Below are 22288 nucleotides of genomic sequence, written 5' to 3'. Positions count from 1 at the left end.
GTTCAAAATAATACGCGAAGGCATGTTTTGTGCATGGGGTGCAAAATGAAAGCGCTTGGCCTGTAGATGTGTAAACTGGTTTTATTTTTTCGAAAGGAGTTGCCACCTGATAAAAAATTGCATTCAAATAATTTAATAATCAATGCCATCAGATCCACACCGTTCCTTCGATTTTCAAAAGTGAGGTGCCAAATCAAAGGCCTCTGGCTGTAGGTGTGCACAGAGGGTTTAACTTTCTCGAAAAGAGTTGCCACCTTTTTAAAAATTAAGTTCAAGTTATGTATTTTAAAAGCTTAACCAATTATTACAAAATGGGCATAAATGGAAATAGTTTTGAAAATGTTTGTTCCTTAACTTAACTTTATGAGGGTTGCCACCTGTTAAAAAAATCAAATTCAATTTGAATTAGGGGAATTAGGTAATAGAAATATGTATTTGTGCCAGACGGTAAAGGTTAAGTATGTAGTAGTTTGTAAACATCTTGAAGAGGGGTGCCACCTGTTTGAAGAGTCTAATTTATATGAAGTATAAAAAATATGGACGTCAAGCGAATGAATCTTAAGAGATCTTTAGTTGGAACGTTTAGAATATTTTTAAAGTGTTTGAAGAGGGCTGCCACCTGTTTAAAAATTAAGTTCAAATTATTTAAATAGTTAAATCAATTTTTACTAATTGGGTACCAATCGCAGTAGTTTTGAAAATACTTTATTTCCTAACTGCCTGTAGGAGGGTTGCCACCTGTTTAAACAATTAAATTCAATTTGAATTAAGGCAATGGGGTAATTAAAATAGGTATAACAATATGGGTGTCAGACGAAAGAGATTTAAGAAGATTTTAGATTGAACATATTTTTAATAGGGTTGCCACCTATTCGAAAAGTCTAATTTAATTAAATTATCGATATAAAACTAAAAAGTGTTACGAAATCTTAGTTTGCACATTGGGAATATATTTTATGAGTTTGAGCAGGGTTGCCACCTGTGTAACAGTTATCAAACAAAAAAGTATTAGCAAATCTTAGTTTAAACAAAAGGAATATTTTTAAAGCATTTGAGGAGGGTTTCCACCTGTTTAAAAAGTTAAATTCAAATGATCTATTTTTATAACACGCGAAGGGATTATTTGTGCAGCATAAAAGATCTGTACCGTTAGCCCAATTTTCAAGAATGAGATGTCAAATTAAAGCGTTTTACCTTTTCGAAAAGAGTTGCCACCTGATAAAAAATTGCATTCAAACAATTTAATAATCAATGCCATCAGATTCACACCGTTCGTTCGATTTTCAAAAGTGAGGTGTCAAATCAAAGGGCTCTGACTTTAGGTGTGCAAAAAGGTTTAACTTTTTCGAAAAGAGTTGCCACCTTTTGAAAAATTAAGTTCAAATTACATATTTAAAAAGCTAAACCAATTATTATAAAATGGGCATAAATGGAAATAATTTTGAAAATCTTTGTTTCTTAAGTTAGCGTTATGAGGGTTGCCACCTGTTAAAAAATTAAATTCAGTTTGAATTAAGGGGATTAGGTAATAGAAATATTTGTGGATGCCACACAATAAAGTTTAAGTACGTAGCAGTTTGTAAACATTTTGAAGAGGGTTGCCACCTGTTTGAAAAGTCTAACTTATATGAAGTATAAAAATATGGACGTCAAGCGAATGAATCTTAAGAGATCTTTAGTTTGAACGTGTAGAATATTTTTAAAGTGTTTGAATAGGGCTGCCACCTGTTTAAAAATTAAACTCAAATTATTTAAATAGTTAAACCAATATTTACCATTTGGGTACCAATCGCAGTAGTTTTGAAAATACTTTATTTCTTAACTGCGTGTAGGAGGGTTGCCACCTGTTTAAACAATCAAATTCAATTTGAATTAAGGCAATGGGGTAGTTAAAATAGGTATCTATGTATATAATCTATATATATAATACGCGAAGGCATTTTTTGTGCAGCATAAAAGATCTGCACCGTTAGCTCGATTTTAAAAAAATGGGGTGCCAAATTAAAGCGCTTGGCTAGATGTGCAAACTGGTTTTATTTTTTTGAAAGGAGTTGCTACCGGTTAAAAATTTAACTCAAGTTATTTATTAATCAATGCCCTCAGATCCGCACCGTACGTTCGATTTTCAAAAGTGAGGTACCAAATTAAAGGGCTTAGGGTGTGGATGTTCAAGAAGGCTTTACTTTTTCGAAAAAAGTTAAATCAAATAATAAATATGGGTATCAATCGAAATCGTTTTGAAATGGCTTTATAACTTAACTACGTACAGGAGGGTTGCCGCATGTTAAAAAAAATGTAATTAAATTTTAATTAAAGGAATTTGGTAAGTAAATCGTTATATGGGTGTCATACAAAAGAGGTTTAAGAAGGTAGTAATTTGGAAATATTTTGAATAGGTTTTCCACCTATTTGAGAAGGCAATTGAACTAATTCATACCCAAGTTATATGAAATATTAACGATGGATGTCAAATGAAAGAGCTTCAAGAAATACTTAGTTTGATAGTTTAGAACATTTTTGATGTGCTTGAGGGTTGCCCAGCTTAAAGGGCAAAACTAAAATAATTTAATAAGTTAAATAGTAATCAACGGAAATGGGTTTAAAATCCTTTATTTAAGAACTATGTTAAGGATGATTGTCGCGTGTTTAAAAAATGAATTTTCGCTTAATTCATCAGATACTTGAAATATTTATAACAATGTCAGGCGAAAAATATTTAAGGAAATTTTAGTTCGAAACTAATTTTTAAGAGGGTTGCCGCCTGTTTTGAAAGTGGTATTTTGTTTAATTATACATAAGCTACATGAAATTTTAAAATATGGTTATGAAAAGAACGAGTGTTAAGAAATCTTTAAATTGATCATTTGTTTTTTTGATGAAAAAATTAAGCTCAAATTATTTAATAAGTTAAATGGATTGTCAAAAGATGGGTATCAATCGAAATGGGTTTGAAAATAGTTTATTTCCAAAATGTATTTACGAGAGTTGCCATGTGTTTAAAAAAAAACTAAATTCAACTTAATTCATCAGTAAATTGAAATATGTAAACAATGCCAGGCGAAAGATTTTAGTTTCAAAATACCTTTAAAGGGGTTGCCACTTGTTTGAAAATTCAAATTTGTTTTACTTATACGAAAGATACATAAATGAATTATCGAAATATTAGTGTCAAACGAAAGAGTTTTAAGGAAACTATAGGATGACAATATTTTTAATTAGAATTGCCATCTATTATTATTTTTTTTTTTGAAGGTCATCACATCTGCAACGTTATTTCGAATTTCCAAAATGAGAAGTCAGATTAAAGAACTAGGATTCGACATAGATGTGCACAGGTTTTATTTTTTGAAGTTACATGAAAACCAACACCATGCGAGACCTCTCATCACTCAGAAATGGTTAGATTAATCATTAGGAATATTTTTCGAGGTTTTTGAATAGGTTTCACCTGTTTAAAAAATTTATTTAAATGTTGGCGCTTTGGCGCCTTGCGGGTTCACTAGTCTATATATTAATACGCTAACGAAATCCCATACAAATCTATTCCTCCCTACTGCTCCTATGTTTCTCAACAAATTTGGATGATTTTTCTTTTGTTCGAAACGTATTTCAAAGGGGAGGTGCGCATTTTGTTTGTTGCTTCCAATTCAAAATACATATTACTAACATCAAGAGAAATACATTTGCAAAAAATTGACCCGATAGGTGGCTCAAGAGCCGAGTTATTCCAATTTCCGTATAAGCTTGCTTTGGTTTCACCATATACTATCTATATATTAATACGCTAACGAAATCCCATACAAATCTATTCCTCTCTACTGCTCCTATGTTTCTCAATAAATTTGGATGATTTTTCTTTTGTTCGAAAGGTATTTCAAAGGGGAGGTGCGCATTTTGTTTGTTGCTTCAAATTCAAAATACATATTACTAACATCAAGAGAAATACACCTGCAAAAAATGGACCCGATAGCTGGCTCCAGAGCCGAGTTTTTCCTATTTCCGTATAAGTCTATGAATGCCTGCTTTGGTTTCACCATCTACTATCTATATATTAATACGCTAACGAAATCCCATACAAATTTATTCCTCCCTACTTCTCCTATTTTTCTCAACCAATTTGAATGATTCTTATTTTGTTCGAAAGGTATTTCAAAGGGGAGGTGCGCATTTTGTTTCTTTTTTTCAGTAGGTGGAGTTATTCCGAAACACTTCACTTATTATCCAATTTGCTTCAAATTCAAAATGTTTATTACTAACATCAAGATAAATACACCTACAAAAAATTTACCCGATAGGTGACTCCAGAGCCGAGTTATTCCAATTTCCGTATAAGCCTATGAATGCCTGCTTTGGTTTCACCATCTACTATCTATATATTAATACGCTAACGAAATCCCATACAAATCTATTCCTCCCCACTGCTCCTATGTTTCTCAACCAATTTGAATGATTCTTCTTTTGTTCGAAAGCTATTTCAAAGGGGAGGTGCGAATTTTGTTTCTTTTTTTTCAGTAGGTGGAGTTATTCCGAAATTTGCGAATTTTGTTTGTTGCTTCAAATTCAAAATACAAATTACTAATATCAAGAGAAATACACCTGCAAAAAATGGACCCGATATGTGGCTCCATAGCCGAGTTATTCCAATTTCCGTATAAGCCTATGAATGCCTGCTTTGGTTTCACCATCTACTATCTATATATTAATACGCTAACGAAATCCCATACAAATCTGTTCCTCCCTACTGCTCCTATGTTTCTCAGCCAATTTGAATGATTCTTATTTCGTTCCAAAGGTATTATTTTCCGGTAGGTGCCTGATTTGGTTTCACCATCTATGAATTTTAAATTTTTTAACAGAATGTATATTACTCCACCAAACAACATATGTAAGTGAGCTAGACGATTAACAGGTGCTGATGGACCTAAAACACTTCCCAGGCAAAATGAAAAAGTGTGTGAAAAAAAGTGAAGTGGTCGAATTTCGACAACGGGGCGATACTAGTTATATTTATAAATTAGGGATAATTGGGGCCGTCTGCTATATGTTCAGCCCAAACAATTTGATCTTGGCCTCAGCAGTTTTTTTTAAGATTTTTTGGTGTGTATACATCTTTGGTTTCGGTAGGGGTAAAATTTGCGAAGTTGTAACGCATAACCCAGCAGAAAATTTCGAAGGGCTTAGCATGTGTATTTCAGCAAAACATTTTTAATTTCATTAGAAGCACCTGCGTTTACTTGCTATTGTAAATGGTTGCATACATTTAGGCATATGCATAGTAAGAGGAAATGAGCTACAATTGATTATTACTTCCCATTATTTAAACTCCGCACATGCATACGGCTTTGTACCTATGTATGTACATTAGGGTGGTCCAAAAACAGTAAAGTCGCAATTGTAATGCTCTCACCCCCTAGGATTGTTCTACAACGAAAAAAAGCATACCCCTATTTTTTATTTTGAAATCAAAAAATATTTAGAGGTCGCATAAAGCGCTCAAAGTTTTCCATGTATTTTCATATGGAAAAAATACATTTTTTCGTAGAAATGGTATAGAATTCTTGAAGTCAATATTTTTCGATCGGAAAACTCTGGTTCTCTTCAGGAGCCTTTCAAAAATAATACCCAATTGTCTATTTAACCATTTTTTAATGCTAACGGTTTTTTATTGCTCGCCCATTGCATTTTTCTGGGTTATTGGTGGACCTCTAAATTATAGTTGCAATGAAAAAATGGTTAAATAAAAAATTGGGTATTATTACTGGGAATCTCCTGCAGGTAAACAGAGTTTTCTGGTAGAAAAATATTGATTTTTATCTATTCTATACCATTTCTACGAAAAGTTGTTTTTTCCCTATATAAAATACATGGAAAACTTTAGGCGCTTTGAGCGACCTCTAAATATTTTTTGATTTCAAAATAAAAACATAAGGGTATATTTTTTTCCGTATAGAACAATCCTAGGGGGTGAGAGCATAAAAATTCCGACTTAACTTTTTCACATGCATTTTTTGGCCACCCTAATGTACATACATATGTATGAACTCATTTGTTGCAACTTGTTTTGATATCCGTAGATGGTTTTAGGCATAGGTTTAGTAGTCTATTTTGATAAAAAAGCAAGGCGAAAATTTTAAAAAATACTGAAATCATTTTAACTGGGACCGTTGATAACTGATGAACATACATGAATATATGTATGTATAATATGCATCTGTGTGGATGATATAATAGCTCTGATCCAATACTCTTCGTGTAAAATCCTGGAAAAAGGACATACAGCAAAATCCCTCTCTGAAATGGGAGTAAAAAGTGAGTAAAAGCAAAACGTACGGAACAAAAAAAAGCATCGGGTAAAATCTTGCAATTTCAATCTCTACACAACTCTCCAAAAAATCGCTCTCATTTACATGAACCACAGATTATATTCCGAAAAGAAAAACTAAATTTAGGAATTTATACAAATAGAAATGCTCAAACTATAAGCTCAAACCGTAACTGATGCGGCGTTTTCAAGATATTTTAACGCCCTTGAATCACAAGAATATACAAGCATCATATTTTATCAATCATACCGATAATTTCATGTATTAAAAGAATTAAAAATGAAAATGAATAAAAAAATTAAATCAGCAAAATGAATAAAATTTAGTGAAATTAATGTTTAATTTCTAACCTAACCTACATTTGTATATATGTAACTGAATCGCCTAATAACAGCTTCACATATAAAAAGATTATCCAAATTTTCGAGCTTGACTCCCTAATCTGCTATTAGAAAAAGAGATTAGCCATGCAAAATGATAACTAAAAATATCTCAGATTAAACCGATAACTTTTTGGTGTCCAACCTAGTTTTATTGATTATGCTTGCGAAGAAGGAGTTAAAGTTTTCCTCGAGTTGTGTTAATAACAAGCACAACCAATTTGACAGCTAACGAGCTTTGATTGAGATTATATTTATTTGTAAACGTACTTTTATGCTTTGCCGTTCGCATATGTTTACACATCAAATTTCATGAGTACCTAGTAGTCACGGCTTTTTTGTACATTTCTGTAGGTTTATAAAATATGTAAAGAATTTTGTTTTATACTTAAGAAAATATACCATTTTTGACTTCTGTTTTTTAATGCCATTCTGATGAATGTGTCCCATAACAAGGGCAGTTTTGTGTTTTCAAGGGGCACTTTCGGCAGACTTGAAAACAGTGCCATAAATTCTCATTACTTTTGAGTAAATTTATTTAATATAATAGTCGGTGAAACTGACATCCTACTAATCTATACATATCTAGTATAAAGCAAAGTCGAGATTTTTTGTACGCGCTAATCTCGAAGACTACTGAACAGATTTGGACAAGGTTTTCTCTCATTTATACTGTATCGATAGGAGAGTGACCAATGGTATGTATTTATAATTTTAATAGGGTTGCCACCTGTCTTAAAAAAACTATAAGACCCGCACGGTTTTCTCTTGAAAATATTTTTTAAAAGAGTTACCACCCATTTAGAAATTTAAAATCTTTTTATCAGCAATTTATATAAAATATTTCATTATAGGTATCAAATGGTAGAGGTTCTAGTAAGCTTTGTGTCCAAAATATTCTTGAAGAGGGTTGCCAACGGCTCAAAAAGTTAGAACGAACTTAATTAATAAGCAAACTGAAACTTTCCCATATTGGGATTTTTTGTCTGAACACGCTTTGCATCTGCAGATACTTTTTAGTGGTTCGGAAAAACTAACCAAAAATAAAAAACAGTAGTTCTATAATTTTTCCAATCCTATTTTACTACACTCTAAAAATGTTTTGTTTTAATTTGCGCATATTATGATAGGTAACCAGTTTCCTCTCTTAATGAATGCAAATTTACACACTGCTTGCTTACTTCTACTTATCTTATGTGTGGCGTAGAGTAAATTTCAAACATGTTTTTTGAGTTTTAAACATTTATTGTTTGCACATAAAATGTTTAAAATTTCCCTCTACAAAATGTTCGTTTATATTTACGCATATAAAGAGAGGTAACCAGTTTCCTCTCCTAGTGTGTGCAAAATTAAACACTGTCTGTTTACTTTTAATATCAAATTTGTCACGTAGCGCACACAGAGGGTGGGTTTTAGGGTTAAATTTATTATGATTTAAGAAATTTTTATAGAAAAAAATTTTTTTTCCATTTCTTGTGCGTCATTTTGTAAGAATTTTTCTTTTTTCTTGAGAGCTCTTTAAAGTTTAACAGCGAATGAAAACATTGTCCTAAAAATATGCAATGCATGCCCACTTACTGTTGCTTTTTCCACTTTACAGCCTAAGTACCACTGATATGTACTTAACAAGCATTCGAAGATTTAATTTGCTAACTTGGAATTCGTTCCACCAAAATGAGCTACATGATAAGAATACAACTTTAGCTAAATTTTCGACATTCGAAGTATTAAAAAATGAGAAACCAGAAATCGACGAAAATGAATAAAAAGTGTAAAAATTTCTGGAAATTATTTAATTTATTTATATTAAAATTCTTTTGTAAAACTTTGTATTACTTTTGAAAGTTGAGTGCATCTTTAACCGTTAATTTTTTCATGATTTAATGATCGGATCTAAACCAAATTACGGGACGACCTTTAAGGTACTATCTTTCCGGTAAAAAAATCAGTTCACGCAATGCAAAGTTATGCGATGGAATAAATAGAAGAAGTAAAAATACTTCGAAGAATTGATAACCTCCCCTTTTTGAAGCCGGATGAAAATGTCTGAGTTCGTTGAAAATTTTATGTAAATAAAATGCAATTTATGAAACTTTAGAAAGTTTATTTTTTTTATTTCATTCTGTACATAAAGCTTGCATAAATGTATTTTAAAGAGCGAAGTTTCAGTATTTTCTGATGATATATATTAGAAGTATAAACTCTCTCCCCCTAAAAATATATTCCTGCGTGCGCCCCTGGCACTTAGTATTTATTATTTGTAAAAAAATATATTTTTACTTTCAAAATGTTTGTAATTTTAAACATTTCATGTGTATATTTTAAACACCTCATGTTCAAAATCAAATCTTGAACATCTTGTGCGTATACTTGAACAGATTCTGTTTGAAAAATAAACACTTTTCAGTAGTAGTTTTACAAGCACTTTTTAGAGTGTAGTCTTACTGAAATTGTAAATAAGGGTATTCTCGAAATCTGGCAAAGCCGTTGCACGTAGCACTGATTGCACGGATTGCATAATTTGCTAATACACAACAACAAAATACATGAGAAACAACATTTCCTAACTGCTGCAAAATATGCAACGTCGAAATCCATGTATATATTTTGCAAAAAAGCATAGCAAGATAAGTGCGGCCCTTTGCTAGTTGTTTTGTTGTTGAAATTGCTATATATTTCTCTCATTTCGCTCACTTAACTTTTTTGCTGTATCTGGTTATTGTATTTTATACATATTCCTTGTTTGGAATAGTATTTTTGCATTCCATACAATCCGTGCTACATGCAAGACTTGGAGAATACCCCTAATATGAAAGTTTGTGAGTGAGTGAGTTGGTATGTTTGTTGCTGTTTTACGCTAAAACGGCTGGACGTATTACAATCAAGTTGGGCACACTTATAGGCTATGACCTTGATTAACATATATGATATTTTTTTGAAGAGGGTTACAATTTTTGCAGAAGTTAAAATCAACTAATTATTAAGTTAGATAAAATATTACAACACTGTGGGTCTCAAGCAAAAGAGGCGCAAACTCGATTTTTTGCAAACATATTTTTGAATAGAGTTCCACCTTTTCACAAACTTTGGCTCAATATAATTAACAGTGTAAATCAAAAATTTTAGTATGGGTACCAATAGAGAGAGGTTAAAGACAAATTTCTTTCTAAATATTACCACCTCTCCGATAACAGACTGAGCCTGATCGACTTCGCCGGGGCCCCAAACATCGTAATATTTAGTACTAGGTTCCAGCATAAAAAGGTCCATCAAGCTACATGGTTGTCTCCGGATCGAAAAACGAGAAACCAAATCGATCATGTTGTGATAGACGGAAGGCATGCTTCCAGTGTTTTAGACGTACGTACATTCCGAGGACTAAACATCGACTCGGACCACAAGTTTGTTGCAGACAAGATACGCACCCGCCTTTGTGCAGCACAAAATGTACGCCCAACAATGCAAGGAAAGCTTAACGTCGAAAAGCTGCAATCACAACAGATGACCAATTTATTCGCCACTCGACTCTAACACTTGCTCTCTGTGAGCACTCTTCAACAAACCGACATACGCAAGCAGTGGAACTACATGTCCCGCTCATTAAGTACCGCCGCCGAAGAAGTAGCAGGATTTCAGCGAGCCCGAAAGAACAACTGGTATGATCAGGAGTGTCAGCAAGCTACAGAAAAAAAAAATGATGCCTACAGGACCACGCTGCGATCGGGCGCAACGCGCGCTATGTGGGACCGCGGAACTGATGAAGGAAGCCAGACGTATTCGCCGCAATAAGAAGAGAGAGGCCGAAATACGTGAGTGCGAAGAGCTTGAGATGCTGGCCGACAGGAAAAACGCTCGAAAATTTTACCAGACCAGGACGAATTCCTGAAATAAAAACAATGGCGAACTAGTGACCGATATCCAGAATGTGCTTAAATTATGGAGGGAATATTTTTCCGCCCTAATGAATAGTACCAGCGTTAAAAGTAGTGGAGAAGACGAACCCGAGCCCCCAGTCGATGACGATGGAGTCGATGCCCAATCGCCTGACTATGACGAGGGGCGAATAGCGATTACGCGGCTAAAAAACAAAAAAACAAATCGGCTGGAGCGGACGGGCTGCCAGCCGAGCTATTGAAGTACGGCGGCGAGGAGCTGATAAAGTTCATACATCAACTCTCATGCAGAATATGGTCAGATGAACATATGCCCGACGACTGGAATTTAAGTGTGCTCTACCCAATCCACAAAAAAGGCGATCCCGCCATACGCGTCAACTACCGGGGGATCAGCCTTCTAAGCTTAGGTTGCAAGGTCTTATTAAGTGTATTCTATGAAAGACTGAAGCCCACCGTCAACAAACTGATTGCGCCTTATCAGTGTGGCTTTAGACCTGGAAAATCCACCATAGACCAGGTATTCACAACATGCCAAATCTTGGAAAAGACCCGCGAGAATAGGATCGACACACACCACCTATTTTTCCACTTCGAGGCTGCTTTCGACAGCACGAAAAGAAGTTGTCTTTATGCCGCTATGCCTGAATTTGGTATCCCCACCAAACTGAGACGGGTATGTAACATGACGTTGAGCAATACCACCAGCTCCGTCAGAATTTGGAAGGACCTCTCCGAACCGTTTGATACTAAACGAGGTTTCAGACAAGGTGACTCCCTTTTCTTTAATCTAATATTGGAGAAGATAATAAGAACCGCAGAACTGAATCGCTCTAGCACAATACTTTACAAGAGCATACAATTGCTGGCGTGTGCCGACGACATCGACATTATCGGTAAAAACAAAAGCTACGTCTGATCTGCCTTCTCGGGATTAGATAGAGAAGAAAAGAGAATGGGTATGCTGGTGAACGAGGACAAGACGAATTATCTCCTCTCATCACAAAAACAGTCAGAGCATACGCGTCTTGGCACCCACGCCTCTGTTGACAGTTACAAGTTTGGAGAAGTAGACGACTTCGATTATTTGGGAACAAGCATTGAAACCAATAATAATGTCAGCCTTGAAATCCAACGGAGAATCACTCTTGCCAACAAGTGCTACTTTGGACTGAGTAGGCAATTCAGAAGTAAAGTCCTCTCTCGTCGCACAATAATCACACCCTATAAGTCACTCATCATGGCTGTGCTGGTGTATGGCGGGGAGCCATAGACAATGAAAACTTCTGATGAAGCGGCTCTTGGAGCTTTCGAGAGAAAGATTATGCGCAAGATTTATGAGCCTTTGCGCGTTGGCGATAGCGAATGCCGCAGACGATTTAACGATGAGCTGTATGAGCTTTACAACGATATAGACGTGGTGCAGCGAATTAAAACTCACCGGCTCCGCTGGCTAGGTCATGTCCTTCGAATAGATAGAAACGCTCCAGCTCTGAAAGTATTCAACGCGGGTTGCGATGCTGGTAACAGAGGAAGAGGAAGGCCTCCTCTGCGTTGGAAAGACCAGGTGGAGAAGTACTTGGCTTCACTTGGCATTTCCAATTGGCGTCAGTTGGCACAGAAGAGAAACGACTGGCGTGCTGTTTTGGGCTCGGCGAAAATCGCTTAGCCGGTTACAGCGCCAATAAAGAAGAAGTAGAAGATACCAGCTGTTAAGAAATTCAAAAATAATTTACTTAAAAGGTTAGACGAAAAGTTTTAATATGAGTATCAAAAGAAAGAGGGTTAAGAAAGCTTTCTTTCAAAACTATATTTGAAGAGAGTTGCCACCCATTTAGGAATTTAAAATTAATTTAATTAAAAAGCGAAGGCGCGGCTCTGGAACTCGTCCTTTCAGACCGCCTGCCCAGCACGATATCCAGCGATTCTACTGCTCGGAATCTTGTCCACTCCGACAGCCGCAACAGCTGTAATAAATATATATGTATGAAAAAATTAAAAATGTCTAAGCATTGCCGCGGAAATTTTAGATTTAATAGTAGTTTGAAAGATTTGAAAACTTATTGTTATATTCGAAAGAAAGATTCAATAAATAAATACATATTATACAAAAAAAGCTAAATGAAATATTTAAATATAGGTATCAAACGGGAGAGTTTTAATAAGCCTTACGGACTTTCGAACTTCTTGAAACTATGGGAATATTATAAAACCGCTTGTTTTTAAGACATCGCTCCCAGGTTTCAAGAAACAGCATATGACGTCGTATATTCCAACGAAGCTCTGAGACTAATTGTGGATAAAGTTTTCTCAATGGTGGGAAAACGGATGTGCGGCATGCCCACTCCGCAATCAACGGGAGAACTGTCCAATAATCTATTCAGGGAGTTGAATTATAGCACCACGAACTAGGCAGCTCAAGTCACTGAAACAGAACCTTAACTGTTCCCCGAGCACAGGCAAATTTTCCATAAAATTGTGAGCCGCGTGAGAAGGAACCTTTAATTCTTGGACGCACCAGGGGAACTGGCAAGACATTACTGCTCTATTTGCCACTGGCACAGTTGTACAAGTACAAAAATGTTGCACACCATGTTAACTTTAAATATCAAAAATCGAAAAGTCAACTTTGGGCTCTCTTGGGAAAACTTGACTCAGAAGGATCATATACTCGGCGGTTTGCCGAGGGGCGACCGCTGCACTATGGTCTGGCGACTACTATTTGCTGGCCATAGTCCAGAAGTAACCAAATCAATTTTAAACTTGGTGTTTGGGGTTATTGTGGTCGCTGATTTCGAATCTGATGTCAGATTTTTTTAATTCAAAATGGCGGATCCAATATGGCGACCAAATTTTATAATTTTCTCCTTTGCACCACAAGCCCATGTAAGTGTGAGGTTTTCGATGCCGCTGATTTCGAATCTGATGAGATATTTTTGAAATTCAAAATAGCCGATCCAATATGGCGACCAAATTTTATAATTTTCCCGTTTTCACCAATAACTTTTATATAAGGGGTTTTTAAAACGCGGGTCCAATGTAGGGTTAGTGGATTCGGAGCAAAAAAATTTAATTCAAAATAGTAGACCACATTTTTGCTGCATATTTTTCCCTAAACATTGGTGCTTCAAATAAAAACTCTTTCTTTTGAAAATAAGTAACACGAGGGTTTGTATTTGTATTTTATTTGAACAAATTTGTACTTAAGTATTTATTTGAAAAGACACTAGCACAAAAAGTATACTACTTATAATTAGGCTAGGTATAGAGTTAAAAAAATAACGTAACGCACAAGTTCAAGTAGCAGTTATATTCTTCGGGGAGCACTTCTTTAATAATATTTTGCACCAAAAGTTTTAAATCGCCGGTTTATTGGTACCTCAGCTGACTGCTTCTTTTCAAATATCGAAAATCACGGAAAAACGCGCGCACAAGTTTTCTAAGAAAAAAGCCTATTATTCAAAAAGTGCAAGAAATTGCAACATGATTCTCAGCCCACATACTCTAAATAAAACATTTTCATTGCCCACAAAGCTTGAAGACCGCCAAATGAAACTAATTTTTTATAGCTCTATTTAGAGTGGAATATTATTACCCAATTTAGATTACATTTTGAAAATGAGTTTTATTTTATTTAGCAAGCTATATTCTAGCTTTCTTTTTGTTAATCGAATAAATATTACCATCATACCATATTACCGTCAGATTAAGAAATAATGGGTTAATTACATGCTGAAAAGTATGCATTTTAATAATCTGACGATTTGAGCGTGACGCAAAGGATTGGGAGGGTCACAAACTTTCAAAAAAAAACGTTACCTGGACATTCGCGAGCGCGGTAATTTTTTTTTTATTATGAAGTATACTGCTGAAGGATAACGGTAAGTATATAATCTGACGATTTCCACAAGACGGAGTGACGAAAACCGTTAACAAAGATTTTCGTGTTTTTCAAAACTGCTACAGATTTTTCCACGAAATTTGCTATTTTTTGATTTGTTTGCTGTTTTCCGTTCGTAAGTATACCCAGCGGACCAAATGTAAAATGTGAGAATTAACCCAAACAAACTCTCACTAAAGGCTCGTGTGTTGCTCCGCTGTATATGTACATAAGTATGTGCATTTGCGAATCAAAAACCTTTATCTAAATTTGAGCTGGGCGATGAAATTACTTGTGTAATTAAGTGCGTCTACGAATTATTTAATCCCAGTTTCAAAATAGTTTGAATTAGGATTGAAATAATCTTAAATCGAAGGAGTATTAGATTAAAATTGTATTAACAAAAATTAGTAGCACACGATGTAACTTTTAGCTCAACAAATATCAGTTAAAAATTACTTTTTATACCCGAGCGCAATTGTGCACAAGGGCATATTAATTTTGTTCACATAACGGTTGTTTGTAACAGCCAAAACGAATCGAGATAGACATAGACAAATGTATACATAAATGATCAGAATGAAAAGAGAAATCGATTAAGACATGTCTGTCTGTCCGTCCGTCTGTCCGTCTGTCCGTCCGTCCGTGTACACGATAACTCGGGCACAAATTGAGATATTTCAACGAAATTTGGTATGTAGGAAAATGGGCGAAATCGGACTGTAACCACGCCCACTTCCCATATAATGGTAATTTTCAGAAATACGAAAACTGCGATATTTTCGTAACTACTGGAGATTATTCACTCAAAATTGATATTTAAAATAAGTTTGGACGAAAAATAAGAATATTATAAATTTTTGGAAAATAGGCGTAGCCACGCCCACTTATGGTCACATGTGTATATCTTGGTAACCGATTTACCAATATCTTCCAAACTTGGCACAGTTGTTGGCCTTCACACATCATACCAAATAGCCGAAAATTTTTAAAATCGGACAATAACCACGCCCACATCCCATATAACGGTAATTTAGAGAAATACAAAATCTTCGATAAATGAGTAAATATTAAAGCTAATTTATTCGAAATTGATGCTTACAACAATTCTTAACCAAGAAATATGTTTGTGATAAAATTTTAGAAAATGGGCGTGGCACCGCCCACTTATGATCACATATATGTATCTCGGTAACCGTTCTACCAATTTGTACCAAACTCGGTATGTTTATTGTGCTTGCAACATAGAAGCAAAGCGTTGAAAATTATTGAAATCGGACTAAAATTGAGGCCGCTTTTCATATAACGGTAAATTTCAGAACTGCTTGAAACTTCAAAATTTCGAAATTTAAGGACTCTAATTTACTCAAAATTGTTACGCCCCAGCTAACCATGTAGCGGTAGGTTTCGGAAAGGTGAAAAACATATCTTTAATACTTGCGCCGGGTATTTAATGATCGGCTCCGCCCGAACTTAGACTTCCTTACTTGTTTAACTTATCTATGTAAATTTTACACACTTCTTAGCTAAAATCACTAGACATAAGAATTTGTGTGTAAGAAAACAGGCATTTTTCAGAAAATTTTGAATACGGCAACCTTAAGTTTACTTATACATGAAAAAATTTTAAACTCCGCTCCCTTCTTACTCACTCTTTATATAGTATCTTAGTATAGTATCACGCAATCATGGGCGATCAAAGCCCTCGTGGTGTTACATGAAATATAACCTTTGAAATTTTACTAACTAATACCTTGTTAATACTAACACATGAAGCGCTTTGACCTAGTTCGCTGTGATTCAAAGCGGATGTGTATTGACTCGAATTTTAATTCAAATTGGTCATTTATTTCTCAAATCGGTTAGAAAACAGGTATAAACACATCACTCATTCGACGCGAAGTGAAAATATGCCGGTTTTCTTTATACAGCCCGTTTTAAATTTGAATTATTATTAAAATAAATTTGAATTATTATTTCAAATATCGAAATAAAACAACAAATTTTGTATACTTTTGAATACGGTCTCAGAGATTGCGCTGTAAAAACACAGCGCTTGAAAGAAATATGTGTTAAGTAAAATTGGTTATTTCTTAATGCGGTATAAACAAGGTATAAATTTTGTGATTCACGATGAGTGGAAATGGTTTTTGTGCGTTTTGTGGGTCAAATTCGAGTAAATCCAAATGGCGATTTCTTTTTCATCTTTATCAGATTATTGAATGGGAGAAACACGTTTGATTTATTCATTATCAATATCTGACGTGCTCGAGTAAAGCCACGTAACTGTTTTTTTTTTTTAATTTTTGGAAGCCTGTAGATCCTCCACCCACCGCTGGAAAGAAAAACCTCACATGACCTTTTTTTTCTTCCCATCATATAATCTTCAAAATCCAATATGTCAAAATGACGCTCGCTCCCGATTTAGCATCGTGGGCTCCCCTACTATTATACATTTCCTTACTCTTTTTTGAAGTATCTTTATCACTCGAAAACTGATTCCAATTTGAACAAAAAAATGTTTCCTTTTTGTAGAAATGTAAACTTTAACAGCTCAATGAAAAAGCTCTTTAAGTATGCACTTTTTTACTTTAGAGAATTGATTTGTGAAGGGACAAAAAGAAATCGATTTATCGATACTTTGACTTTTGGTCAGCAAATAGTAGCAGCCAGACCATAGTGCGCTACTAGAACAATTTTTTTCGATGTTGCTGTAACGAAGGATCGGACCTTAGTCCTAACGAGTGGAAGTTCGCACCTCTAACCACTCGGCTACAGCGGTCGCCCTAGTGTTGCCAAATAAAAGAGGATGTAATGCCAACGCTGAAACAAAACAAGAAGGCGGATCACAAATTGAACCGGATCTCTTTCAGGATCACATGGGTTTTTTTTTGGATCTTAGTATGAAATTTTTCCACTGCCGATCACTGACGACGGGAACGCAGATAATAATTAGATGGAGTGTAATCTGGACTAACGACCGGTTGCTCAGAGCTGGGTTGTCACTAATCTCCGGTTAAACATCGTTATCGACGTAACCGAAACCCTGTTATATGCATGGAGTCGAAAACGTCAATAACGATGTTAACCGGAGATTACTAATTGAACTAATCAGTTCATACAAAATTTGTACCATGTGTGAAAGAAAAGCATAAATATAAAAATGTTGCATAATTACTTACCCATGTGTGGTGAAATTTAAATCCGCTTTAATCCACGGCCATTCTAAAAAGGGCGTGGTGCAATTTAACACAGCGTTCAGGTTAGAAAAAGATTGAATTGATAGGTCCATATCGGCAATGCGTGTAGTGGATGGATAGTGAATTGACCAACTGTTTTGAAAGAGTAAAATTATTCAGTTTATTTGCTTCCGTTTTTAAGATTTATATGCACGTACTTAAAATGTCTGTGATTTCCATTTATACGATCGTAAGAGCCAGTTAAAAGTAAAGTAGCTTGATTGCCAAATTTCGGCGTGATAAATTTAGCAAGAAATTCCCGTCGAGCTTTTGCTACCATCGACATTTCAACATCCGCTTGGAATGTGCTCGTTTTATCGGTCAAATGCCACTCAACAAGACCCATACTGCGTATGTTAGTAAGATTTGTGTATACAAAACGTGCTAAACACCATCGATTCGACAATTTTTCGGAATATTTTCCTTCTACAAAAACTTCCAAATTTGTATCTTGCTTGCTAATTAAATTTCCACAGTATCGACCTTTTATTTCATGTATTTCATGTTTTCGTAATGGCCAGTAAGTTATAATGCCAACTTGAACGTTATCAATTGATTCATAGTTTAAAGAAGCATTTACTTCGAAATTGAATACTGAGCTAATATTTAGCTTTCCGCCAATATGTAAATCCTGAAAGGTTATGTTAGGGTTAACATAGTTTAGTTCAGTAAATACAAAGCTTGAATTTCCATCCGGTCGATCGATGCTACTTTCTATTAAAATGCGCATATTTTGTTCTGGCTTCCAAGACCACTCACAGTTCCCATAAGCCGTGTGGCTATCAAATTTGTAGCCTCCATGAATTTTGCCTTGGTCCGGGCGTCTATATATTTGTGACCAAATATTTATGGTCTTATAGCGCCAAGGTGTTTCTAAAGTCAACTTTGCAATAATACTATCATCTTTAGTTAAATGATAGCTACCAATACCATGAATTCTCCCAATAGCTGATACTGTTGACTGAAGAAGTATTGATAAATCAACACCAGTTAGGTTATTATAAGAATAACCACCTGAAAGTTTACAGTATTCTCCATTTTCCATTGCATTGAAATAGAAATCAAAGTCACTTTCTGTATCATTATTTTTCATAAAATCAAATTCTATCAAACCGTTCGGTTTACCAGACAAAGGGTATGCTTGTAGACGCACTTTTTTCAGATATATGTCATCGAAATATACCACACCATTTAGGTTATAAGTTATCATATCTCGATACAATACTCCATCAAATCTATATTGATCAGAACGTAAAGGCATCAGCGTTCCATGAACAGATATATTTCTGAAGTTTAGAATTGGTGTCCATATTTCTGTATTTAAAACCTCGTTTCTTTTTAATACTCGTATTCCGTAATCCATTCGCTTTCCGCTTTGATCTGTAAACCTCAGGTCTATATTAATAATAGGATTTTTTCCTTTATTCAGCAGTAAAGAGTATTCGAAAGGTTTTAAGGACAGCATTGTGGTTATCATTTTTCCGTTAGAAATAATCTCTTCACTATGGTTGTGATAAATATATTCCATTTGAAACTAAGGGTACAAAATCTATAAACACTTCTTTTGCAATATACACATATACTTATTAATTGACAAATTACCAGGCTAATATCAGTTTTATTTCTTATTTCCAACTTTATGTCAAAAGAATTGTGAAGCTTAGAATAGTCTTGTTTAAAATATGCCTTAGAAGTATACTGGGAAGCCTTATCTTTTTCTAAAGAAATATCAAGAGATACTTCCAAAAGATCTTCTTCAGTCTGAAAATAAAAAGATAGTTAACATTAACATTAAATAATATATTTTGTTCTAAATTAAGTAATTTTTTTTATGTTATAAAATTCCGGGGCAAAATATTGTCGTAGAATAAAGTTATCGATGTTCATTTGATTCCTCGACAAGATTACTGGCTTGTTTATATTTTTCGAACTTATTGGCAATTTGTCCAATAATAATAATAATAATAATAATAATAATAGGTTAGCGCTTACACATATGTGTTTGGCCGAGTTTCTCCAATAGTAACTAAAAACTCCGGGCTTTTATTTTTTTAGTCCAGTAATAACGGTTAAACTTGGCCAAATACTTTTTAAGTCCGGAGTAAAAGTCCTTTCGTAATAAAAAACAAACCGCTTTTCCAAATTAAACCAACTTGGTATCAAATGAAAGAGAACTGAAATAGCTTTCAAACGAAGGTTACCACCTAATTATATATTTTTCTTATAATTTAATAACATTTGTTAGGCCAAAATAAAAGTCTTCGTAATAATAAACAAATGAAAAAGGACTGAAATAGCTTTCAAACAGAAATACCTAACCGAAGGTTACCATCTATTAATACATCTTTTTATATTTTAATAATAAAATGATTAAAAAACCAACAAAATATTTCAAATGTTTCATCCAATCCCATCTAGCCGTTTCCAACTGACGAGAGGTATCGCGCACGGTGTCCCTTTTTCATTTCACCAAATTTCTAATCATCCTTACCGCCAAAAAGAAGTTCTAACTTTAAAAAATAAAACATCCACAGGTCCAGTTCTTTAATTTGATATTCCATTTTCGAAATGCAAAATAACGGTGCAGATAAGATAACCTTAAAACAATTCCTTTTCATATTATATACATATGTCTTTATATATGTACATACTTATGTATGTACATAGCTATACTCTACGAATTAGTGGCAATCCTAATCAAAAACATTTTCTAACTAAAGATGGCTGGACACTCATATTTAAATATTTCATTTAGCTTGTGTATAAGTTAAACAGATTCGACTTTCAAAAAGGTGGAAACCCTCCTTAAAAGTAATTTCAAACTAATTTTTTTTTTATCTCTTTCGTTTGACATTGTGATATATATTACAAATAACTTATGAATTAAATTGCATTTGATTTTTTAAACACGTGCCAACTCTCCTTTATAATAATAGATTGGCACACATACATATGTTAGTTTTTGGCCTCTCCTCTTCTCCGATTTGTGGCGTGCGCCTTATTATTGTCACACAAAGGGGAAGGACCTACAGTTTACGTCGACTCCAAACGGCGATTCTATTTTTTATGAGAATCTGTTTTTCATGGCAGAAATACACTCTGAGATTTGCCATTGCCTGCCAAGTCGCGACCGCTATTAGAAAAAACCTTTTTTGTGTTTTATTTTTTATTTTTGATGTTATGTTGAACCGGGCTTGAACCCAGACCCTGCGGAATGGTAGCACTGCTAGCCAGTACACCACTGCGACTCTCCTTTATACAATTCATAATCTAATCCATTTTAAATTCAGTTCTATTAACACCCATCTTCTAATTATTAATTTCTCTTATTAAATAAATTAAATTTTTAATAAGTTCAATTTTTAAACCGAAAACCTCAAAAAAATTCCAAATATTCAAACTAAATATCTCTTAACACACTTTCGTTTGAAAACCACATTTTAATATTTCATATAACTTGTTTATAATTTAAATAAATTCGACTTTTCAATCAGGTGGCAACCCTCTTTATAGGTATTTTGAAACTAATATATTTTTAAATCTCTATAACTCATGAAATTATTGAATCTGAATTTTTAAACACGTGGCAACTGTCTTAAGATTTCCAGGTTCAAACTAAAGATTCCTTGAAAATGTCACGTTTGATACCCATAAGGCACTCGGCACATTACGCGCCTAATCAAAGTAGAGTAGTCGTTTCGTCAAGCCGAAACGAATGCATGACGACTCGACTTCTGTACACTTGCACGCCGTGCATAAGTCACCAGCTAATAAACACTTTCTATACATAACAAATTTTCTGGCCGTTCTATCGCAACTACGCACTTCCGCAAATATTTTTGCTCCGAAATATTGCATAAACGCTTGTGGTTTAATACAATTTGCACGAATTTTAGCAGGAAATCATTCATTTTCAATTATTTTCTATTGAACTGACAAGTAAATTTTATTTCCAACACAAAAAGTAAACAAATGATGACTTCAAAATTGCAAGCGCCTTGCAATGTTGGGCGCTTCGATTCATGAAGCTTTTATGATTAGGCGAAAACAAGATTTTGAATCGTAATGTACAGAGCTTCATTGAAATACATGTCTTCGGCATAAAAGCTTTATGGCCTTATTCATAAAAAATAAAATAGATTTATAAAGCTCTATAAGGTGACATTTTCATACAAATTTTCGATTTATAAAGCAGTTAAAGTCTTCTTTATTTTTTATGAATTTGGGTGTTATACTTTATATTTTTAATATTTTTATTGAGCTTTGTACCACGATTGTTTATTAGGAAAAATTGAAAAAGCAACAAAGTCTAAGCTGTAGAAGTTAAAGCACTATTTCGGAGATCACCACATCTCCTCATCAGACTTCTTTTTTCTAGACTTCAGCAGGGATCGAACCTGCGTATTCGATGTTCAAAGTCAGAAGCGTTAACCACTGAGCTATGTACATCCCGTAAACTCTTGTTGCTAATTCATTTTCCTAATTCAACCAACGACTCTCAAGTGCAGCTGATTTTGCCGCTATTTAAACTCGACAGCGTGGTTGTTGTTGTCAATTTTATGTATCCATTTGC

General features: G+C 34.4%; 1 protein-coding gene across 1 annotated transcript in view; it reads right to left on the bottom strand.

Annotated features, from left to right (window-relative positions):
• Positions 1-19477, bottom strand: part of LOC118735030 — a 327594-nt gene extending 308117 nt beyond the window's left edge. The window contains exons 1-3 of the mRNA XM_036464622.1: positions 19318-19477; positions 17874-19249; positions 17659-17808 (exon numbers count right to left, since the gene is read on the bottom strand). Of these exons, the coding sequence (XP_036320515.1) occupies positions 17659-17808; positions 17874-19243 (1520 nt within the window). The 5' untranslated portion in view covers positions 19244-19249; positions 19318-19477. The remainder of the gene's footprint in view (positions 1-17658; positions 17809-17873; positions 19250-19317) is intronic.
• Positions 19478-22288: the final 2811 nt, after the last annotated feature.

The sequence above is a fragment of the Rhagoletis pomonella genome, unplaced genomic scaffold (genome assembly GCF_013731165.1).
Source record: "Rhagoletis pomonella isolate Grant_MI unplaced genomic scaffold, Rhpom_1.0 Rhpom_scaffold_00003, whole genome shotgun sequence".
Classification (NCBI taxonomy): domain Eukaryota; kingdom Metazoa; phylum Arthropoda; class Insecta; order Diptera; family Tephritidae; genus Rhagoletis; species Rhagoletis pomonella.
The sequence above is the reverse complement of the archived record's forward strand: the minus strand, read 5'-3'. Positions and strand labels throughout refer to the sequence as shown.